The 9236-nt window shown below is 37.4% G+C and overlaps 1 protein-coding gene across 6 annotated transcripts in view; it reads right to left on the bottom strand.

The window, feature by feature from the left end:
• Nucleotides 1-592: 592 nt before the first annotated feature.
• Nucleotides 593-9236, bottom strand: part of BASP1 (brain abundant membrane attached signal protein 1) — a 65607-nt gene continuing 56963 nt past the window's right edge. For all 6 annotated transcript variants that reach the window (XM_087930727.1, XM_087930724.1, XM_087930726.1 and 3 more), the window contains exon 2: nucleotides 593-2265. In XM_087930727.1, the coding sequence (XP_087786853.1) occupies nucleotides 1537-2256 (720 nt within the window). In that variant the 5' untranslated portion in view covers nucleotides 2257-2265 and the 3' untranslated portion in view covers nucleotides 593-1536. The remainder of the gene's footprint in view (nucleotides 2266-9236) is intronic.

Here is a 9236-nt window from a genome sequence, read left to right as displayed (position 1 = left end):
ATTGCTTCTATAGGAAACTTCTTTATCTCTTAGTTTATCTGTGCAATGGATCATAAACAACTCCTAAAGCAGTTCCTGTCATCATTTTCATTTCTGACTGTACATGTGTTTTCTCTGATTCCCAACTACCCCAATCCATTTTCAATCTGTTTCTTTCCTCCTTTGCTTCGTTTTAATCTCAGCTTCTCTCTCTTTCTTGGGGATCTGTCTCGATCTGTCAACATTCTCAATAGCTTTGACTTTGCTAAATTCTGATTTGGAAGAGAGACACAAGGTCTCCTTTTAGAGGAATGTACTAGAATTAGATAGCCAGAAAGAAGGGAGAAGTACATCCAATGCTCACTAACAGTTTTATACTGTGTACGCTTTAGTTTAGTGAAGTTATGGAGTGAGAAGGTTTTGTTTTTCTGCTGGCTTGAGGAAGAACCTAATATTGATTTGGGCACAGAAAAAATTGACTGGACAAATTGGCTTCTGTTCCTAATCTGGGCCTCCCTGCTTTTAGTCCAGCACTTTAACCACTATACCACACTGGCTCGCTATTTGCAAGAGAAGTTAATCTAAATAAAATTGCAGCCGCTAACACCTGAAATGTTTTTTAAATTATTTAACTTTTATTACTGTTGCACCATTTATACAATTACATATAATTTCAATGCATCCATTGTACATTTTGCTTTTTCTTTTGTTTATTTCCAATGAGAGGTGACTTGGTGTCTGTGACACAGAATGGAAGAGAAACTGGAACTGCAATGAACGCAGATTTTTTTTTTTCATTTTCACTGACCAATAAACAGAACTACAGGTGCACTCAACCACAGACATGCATTAAACTCGTCATGAGAAATCTAGGTAGGCTAAGTAGGATGAGAATGCTTTTTTTAACTATTTTTTTAACTCCCAAAAATATTTGGGGAAGAAGAAGAATTGCAGGATTGGCATTGAGAAAAAATGTTGACAGCTAGGTGAGTTTTGTCTGAAAGTTGCCATTCATCCACTGCATAAAAAATACAAAATGATAAAGCCTGTAAATAAAATTTTTAAAGAACCCACAAGAAATACTGCTTTTATAAAGATTTGATTGGTGTGGCACTGGCCCAGAAGGCAGAATTAATCCTATCATTGCTCCTCCATCTCTCCTAGGAAAAAGGAAGGAAAAGATAAGTGGAGTGCATTTAGAGCAGGTCAGGAGGAAAAGGAAGAAAAGGAGTAGGAGAAAATAAAGAGGCATACTGCACTTTCAGACAATCTGGGTTGTCTTCTTAATGAAATGCAGAGATTTTTGGAAAGTTGGCAGAAACTATATTAGATATTTCCCCCACAAAAATACTATTTAGATTACCCCATGTCGACCATTCCCCCATCCCCCTTAACTTAATGGGATACTTCTTGCTTGCTTGCTTGCTTGTTTTCATGGGCAATACAGTTCAGCTACATAACAAGTTAGTAGAGCTGGGGAAAAAAAGATAATTAAAAAAAAGACACAGGTTGTTTTAAGTGGTTAATTTTGTTTTGTTTTGCAATAGGCTGTCCAATTTAATCCTTCACTGCTATGGTTTGATCCGAGTTTGCTGCTGGAGCTTCAGATGGTTTCGCTTCCTCTGGTGGGGCTGCAGGCTCTGAGGCCTTAGGAGTAGAACTAGGTGCTTCTGTTGTTGTTGGGGTCTCCTTGGAAGAAGGTGCAGCCTCGTTGCTGCTGCTGCTGGGTTTTGAGTCTGAAGCTTGGGCCACATCACTTTTAGTTTCTGGGACTGCAGGAGCCTCAGTCTTTTTGGCTTCCCCTTCCTCCTTGCCCTTGTCATCTCCTTTACTAGTAGCTGTGACCTCTGAAGGCTGGGAAGCTTTTGCATCACCACTGGGCTCTGAGGATTTCGGGGTGTCACTGCTGGTTGGAGGAGCATCTGAGCTCGGCTCCTCCTTAGAGGTTTCGGTGCTCTTCGGAGGCTCTGCCTTTGTGTCACCCGGAGTGTCTGGCTTCTCTGGTTCTGGCTTCTTCTGTTCTTCTGGGCTTACACCTTTCTCCCCTTCCTTCTCTTCTGTCTTATTGGCAGCTACCTGGGCATCTTTGTCTCCCATCTCCTCTTTGTTATTCTCCTTCACTTCTGCAGTCTCCGTGGTGGTCTGCTGGCTTGGCTCATTCTCTTTTGGAGCCTCCCCTTCCTCAGCTGTTGTCCCCTCCGCCTTCTTGTCTTTATCTTTGGTCTTTTCATCATTCACATTATAACCCTTCTTCTTCTTGCTCAGTTTACCTCCCATGGTGGAGCTCTGGAAATGAGAAAAAGGAGAAGGTCAACCTCCAAATACGGGTCACCAGTAAAATGAACACTACATTACTTTGTCCTTCTGACACAATATGCAAGCAATAAATAGAGAAGAGTGGGCTGCATCCAGAGTAAATTTCTCAGTCGTGTTTTTGATCTTTTGAAATAAATGAAATGAACTAGTCATCAATAATTCAATCCCATTTCATAAAACAGAAGTAAACAAGACTGTTTCAGTCATGTTGGCCTATCAATGCAACCTGCTAAACTGTAACTGCCTGTGTTCATCTATAAAGCTAAACCCAAAGCACATTATACTCAGTAGGATATGCAAACTCAGCCTGTATTTGAATGCAGTCCAGCCATTTTATACATGCAAACTAAAGTAACATTTTCAGTATGATCTTATGCTGTACCACTTGAGTTGCTAGTGGATTTAATTTTGCCAGAAAGGAGAAATATTACATCTATTTATGATTATTAAAACCATAATTTCATAGAGAAATGCAGATCCCTGGGCCCAAAATATTGTAAATCTCCATTCCGTAGAGATACATTGTCATGTCTTTCTTTAAAAAGGTTTCTATTTCCTTTCTACAACTCTTAAATCTGGATAGCATTAGAAGACTATCTCTCTCCACAATAAACTTGGTCTAATTACTGAAGAAATATACACCAATTCAGGATCCTGTCCCTCTTCAAATGCCCTAGTACACATTTCCTATGTTACCTTCTTTCATATACCATTCACACTATTTCACCTTAATATAATGAAGGAAAATTCCATTGCATTGTATAAAGAGCAATTGTTTACATTTTCTAAGTATAAACATATACAACGACATCCAAATAGGAATGGGCATTCTGTAAATTTTATGAAGTTGCAGCCACATGCCATGTGTAACATGCTCCTTGCCTTGGTCCTACAGGATGTCAATCCTGACCATCCATCTAACCTCTAACCTCCATTCTGATATGATCTCAGTTAATAAACCAGAAAAATAAGTTGGAGCAGAGCATAGCAGAAACATGTTGTAGCTATAAGCTTTGGATGATTGTCAGATCATAACTTCTGGGCGCATTAGTTCATGCATATTTATTCTTGCCTATATTTTCTGTAATTTAAAAGAGGAAAGATTTGCTTGTGGTTTCCCCTTGCATGCCTAACCATGTCTTGGGAAATAAAGATTTTCTAGCCATTTATACACTCACAAGCATTCATCTTTAGAAAAAAAATTCAAAGGTAAATAGCTTGCTAGGAAAGATTTTAAATAATGCAGTGAATTTAAAATGGATCCCACGTCGACCCTTCCAAAAAGACACCCACCCCACTTTGGTCAGGAAAATAGTCGCTAAAACCTAACAACATTAGTGCCACTACATTTCATCCATGTAGGTCACTGTGAGTTTATTGCATAAACAACATGTTCATGCCCATCCAGTCACATTTCACTTCACTGTGGTTTTTGCAAATCAGCAAGAGCGATGTATTAAACAAAAGCGAGAGTTATATTTGCTTCCAGATAGTCGATCCCCAATTAAGCCTCTATTTGTTTGCCTGGTAATGGCTAGATAACGCAAATCAGCTTTTGTGCAAGGTGTCTATTTCTTCCCTCCCCTCCGCAGTTTATATCCCCAAAACAGGATGGACAACAGAAGCAGGTATAGTGCGAGCTGCCAGAAGATACTTTTCAACCTGACCATAAGTTATGCCATTATATTTGAATGCTAGTATTTTTTCACAAGAATGAAGGACACTCACACATTTAACTAAGATATAAAGAATCAGCCATGGGGGAGGGGTGCAGATGAGAGGAGCACTGAACATCTACCTGTTTGGGTTTTGTTTGGTATTGTTTTTAATACGTTGGATTAGACAGGGTCAGTTTTGTCCTCACCCAAAATACATTTCATTTCCATTCACATTTTGCTTTCATCTATTGATTCTACTAATTAGGTCCTGTTCAATGAGCTCAAATGTCCTTTTTGTGCCAAGCTACAATGAGTGGAGAAAATTCAATGTCTGCATGTAAGATGCATTTGGGGGGGGAATATTGAGTCAAAAATAGAAAATGAAATAACATGGCAGTATAACACCACTTCTCCAATAATTCTACAATGTACAGGCAATTGAAGTCCTCCTTTTTATGGGTACGTAGTGTACATTCAACAGGGTTGGGGCTTTGATCTTCTAGTCTCACTCACTATGTTGAAACCTGTCACACTCACCATGTTGAAACCAGTTACTGTCACTGACTGAGACCAAAGCAAAAGAAGGGATTGAAATCTAGAAAGGATTCCTTAAACTGCTTTTTTCTTCCCAACTGATGTACCCAAGGAGCCAAATGACTGCAGCACGGATAATGCCTGTTTTTGTTTAATATATATAAAAATAATAATGTCAGGGTTTATTTATTTATTGTCCCTTTTTTCTGCATCTGCAGCAATTAATTAGCATGTGTTAAGCCAGTCAAGCAAAAAAAAAAAAAACGCAGTTGAGAAGTATTCCTATGTTACAGGTAGATGTGAGGAAGGAAGCATAACAGGAAAGGATGAGTATTCTGGGGGAAGATGGCATGTTCTGGATTTATAACACTGTGATCACTAAAAAGAGGGTTGATCCCCTCTTTAATGTTTACAGCCAGTTCTTCTGTGAATTGAAGCTATCTCATTGAGCCTTTTAATTTTAGTTTTCCCAGATAATTATTAGGAGGAGTTAAGGAAGACATGAAAATTTATACCATAATCCTACTCCATAAAAATTTCCAACAAAATATGAGGACAGTTATTAGGTCTTTGTTCCATCAGACCAGTTTGAATTAGGAGTGCCATGGTTGTATTAATTCCTTAAAATGCATTTTTATATCTGTGAATTATTGAAGTGGGGTTTTCAATAGATGTTACATTACATTACGCACTACGGTAGGTGTTTAAAAACACTGTTAAGGAAAAATGGCTGCAGATCTTTTAAAAATATGAATGCCAGCTCATATAAACTCAGACTTTTCTACAGCACTAATCAGTCTATACGCATCCAATGAAGGATACAGAACAGATTATATTTTAAGTGCCTTTTAATTTACTGTTTAAAAATATATCCCATAATTGCCATTAAAAAGTCTAAAGCAACAATGAATATTGCTGTTTTGTTTGTGCATTAAATACAGGAAGTCAACCAGGGTAGTATTAACTCATTTATGAGATATATTAACCTTCAATACCTGTAGGAATAGATACATAACAAACTAGCCCAACATGTTCAACAGATGGTTTCCTTTCTGTGGAAGAATAATTGCAATAATCCCTAGTCAACAGTATTTTTTCCCATGCTGGGAACCAGAAGAGTTGTAGTCTCTGGACATGCAAAGGGCAACAAGCTAGAGAGGGCTATGCCAATCACTTCCTTATATCAAGTGTTATGAAAAGGCTTGATTTAAATCAACTCGGTTTAAATCATAATTTTTAAAGAGCAACTGTCACCTCTGTCCTGCTCCTCCTCTGACCTGCTGTTGACTCACCAATAGTCCAAATATTGCAGAATATACAGTCTCGTGCTACATAACTAAGCTCCATTTCATGCTGAATAAAATAAATTATTAATATATCTCAAATAGAAAACTATCTTTAGACAGATTTTTACTCCAAAAGCATTTTATTAAAATAAATTTAATAGAAATAATAAATCCAATTTAAATTAAAAAAATGATTTTTTTAAAAAAATCATCGATTTTTATCCACCCTGAACATACAGATAAGTGTCCAGATACAAACAAAGAACATTTTTTTCTATTTCTAATGGATTGGTAAAGGCAACATCTTGGCAAAGGTTGATAGTTGCTATTTAAATCAAGAGCACAATATGGACTGAAAAAGTTAAATCTACCTCCTGTCCAGATCACAATCCTAATCTTGATTTAAGGTCCTGGGGCTACTACTTAAAAATCACCAGATCTAAAAGCCCTTTTCCCAACTCCATTTATTGCTTAACCTCTGGGTAGTAAAAGGCAAGAAAAACACCGCTATTAAAAAACCCTGCAGGATTAAAAGAGAAGCATGATTATATCCATACACTTTTATTGACTAAGCTTTTGAGAAACTCACAGCTCCAACCCTCCACCACCAATTTTTTCAATAAACTGTGGACTGAATTGGGATAGTTAAACTAGATAAACTTATTTATTTTATTTATTTGGTCTGTCAATCGCTTGCAAGGTAATAGATAGAAGTATAAACATGAGTAAGAATGCAGGAAATAGGTACGAATAAATGGGGACAATAGGACAGGAACAGTAGGCATAATGCTGCACTTATGCACGCCCCTTACAGACCTTTTAGGAATGGGGGGAAGTCAATAGTGATTAGTTTGAGGTTAAAGGAGTGCCTAAGTATACAAATAAAACTTGCCTAAGTATTCAAATAAAAAATACTTTGGTAGGCTGATTGAATGGTCATTCTTCCCACCTTGCCTTGTATCATCTTTGTGGTGGAAATGTCTAGAAAAAAATCACTGAAACATTCTTTTTAAACAAAGGGAGCTTATCCTGCAAATCCTGCTAAGAGCTTCAACAATGTCCACATGGCAGCTTCTCCCATCATACCGCTGTACTAAGCGGACAAGAGGCAGCTCTTGTAAACCCACTCCTAAAAGTAATTCTGTGCTTAGGATTTAGGGTGGAACACTCACATACACTCAATACATCAGCCAATGAATGAAAGGGGAGGCTTCAAAAAAATTATTTGAAGGATTCTAGACTAGCTTCAGCAGATTCAGTAATGGCAGAAGAGCAGCTATAGACCAGTGAAGGGGACTGAATTTAGTGCAAAATGTTGCTGGAGTCAGAATCCACAGCCAAAGTGACAAGAGAGGAAGGCAGGGAAGGCCTTCAAATTACAGACATGCCTATCTAGGAAAGAACTGCTGAAGGATCTTGGCACTGCATTTTTCTGGACTTTGGACCAGTGTGCTGAAAAAGAAAAATTCTTTCCTGCATTTTTGCTGTTTTGCCTTTTCAAATCCCTTATGATAAGCAAGGGAAAAAAAATACAGGACTACTGGGGGAAATTATAGATCCTGCCAGTAAAACTCAGCAGTCATCTAAGCTTCAGGCCAGCTAGTAATCCTGTCTGAAACATGAAAATTAAGAAACGGTTCCCTTCCTGTGGCAATTTCCTGATTTCATTTTCTTCTTGTTGTTCTGGTTTGCTCTCACTTGTGGCTTGAGAGACCTACTCTTTTCACATATTCCTATTCCCCCCCCCCGCCACCACTTTTTAATTTAATGTCCTATAGGCTCCTTTCCACACACCAAGCCTTCCTTATTTTCACTTGTGCTTCCTGTCCCTCAGAGAACAAAATCAGCTTGAAGCTCCAACTTTGTTCTTAAAGTCTAATTTCAGCAACTGTTGATGCAAAACTTTTGACAAAGGGAAGAGGGTTTACAATGTACATCTGTCACAAGCCAGCAGGAGATCCTCTGCATGTTGTTACATGCGCAGAAGGCAGGCACGTCCTACCACAGAATATATATTTTAATTATTAACTGCAACTCTCTGGTCAAAATTCAAGTTACTCAGAGGATCACTCTGAAGAGTGAGCAAAGGATCACTCTGCTGTGTTCTTACATTAGCTTCCAGAGCTATAAGGTTTAATGAAGGATTTGTTGGGGGTTTATACAGTTATCACTGCCTGTACAGAAAACGTGGATGCTTCACCAGCTATCTCAGTGAAGTGAGCTATCACAGCTTTGTTGCAACAGGGCAACAAATACCAAGCTCAAAAGTTCTTGACAAAAGTTCTGTATTTGGGCCCATGTTGAATTAGGCCAAATGATACTGTAAAATCAGTGTGATTGAAAGTATCATCTTTCTTACTTTGCACTCACTATTACACCATTACTCTTTTCAATACCAGCTTATTGAACTGGTGTCCAGTTCATGCATGGAAGCTGCATGAATACCCATGGCTATTTTGTACGTAATATGTACACCCCCATATTATGTCATAAAATACTATATTATAGCAATACTTTTTCATTCATTTTAAAAACAAGCAGTAAAAGAGATGCCCGTGATCTCTTTTATATGTGCATATGCAAATATGTGCATATGCACATATTTACACATGAAAAGTTAGGTCAGAAAACTCTGTTTCTGCTCCTTTTTGGTATTTTCATCATATTATTGTGATAATATCTTTTCTGGCTCTCAGCAACTGCAAAAAAAATACTGAAAGCAATCAGCTGCAAAACGTTGCCTACACATAAATCTCAATTAATCAGTAATGCTTGGATTCATATATCAAACTAAGCAGACCATAGTATAAGCTTAGTGCAGAGAGTGTAACCCGGATTTTTGCTTTTCTCACTTGCAACAATGTACCAATCTCCAGTGCCTTTATATACCTTTTATAACTCTACTGACTTCACTGTTTATTTAACAGAAGGTTACTTTAATAATTCAATGTAAATGATTAAAGTAATTTTTACTCTAATAATTCAATGTAAATTATTAAAGTAAATATTGCTTTAATAATTCAATGTGCTATACTGACCTGAAAAAATTACTGTTGCCAATAGGTGTACATATTATTTGTCTATATCAATAACTAAACTTGGGAAATCTTCACTTTAAGCATTCACAATCTTCTTTTGTGAAAACCATTTTGCAGCCCAACCTGTGTAATCTTAGTTTATTAATTACTTAGTTTACTAGTTTACTGTGTAATTCTTAGTTTACTAGAGAAAAACACCAAGAAAATAACATTATTTTTAAGTCCACAGGAGTCCATTATTAGGAAATCTTTATCTTCCTGAGTAACAGCTGATCACCTCAAAATCATACAGCTTTTAGCTATGTTACTTTAAGATAAGATGCAGGCAAATTGTTCTTTAAACACCCTTCTGCAACCTAGGTTTTGGGAGAGGCTATCTGTTCTTAAATAATTGCAGCCAGGATGTAAAATGACTACAAAAACTA

The sequence above is a fragment of the Pseudonaja textilis genome, chromosome 3, assembly GCF_049901715.1.
Source record: "Pseudonaja textilis isolate UNSWEBS1 chromosome 3, rPseTex1.2, whole genome shotgun sequence".
Taxonomy (NCBI): Eukaryota; Metazoa; Chordata; class Lepidosauria; order Squamata; family Elapidae; genus Pseudonaja; species Pseudonaja textilis.
This window is presented reverse-complemented; position numbering and strand designations above follow the sequence as displayed.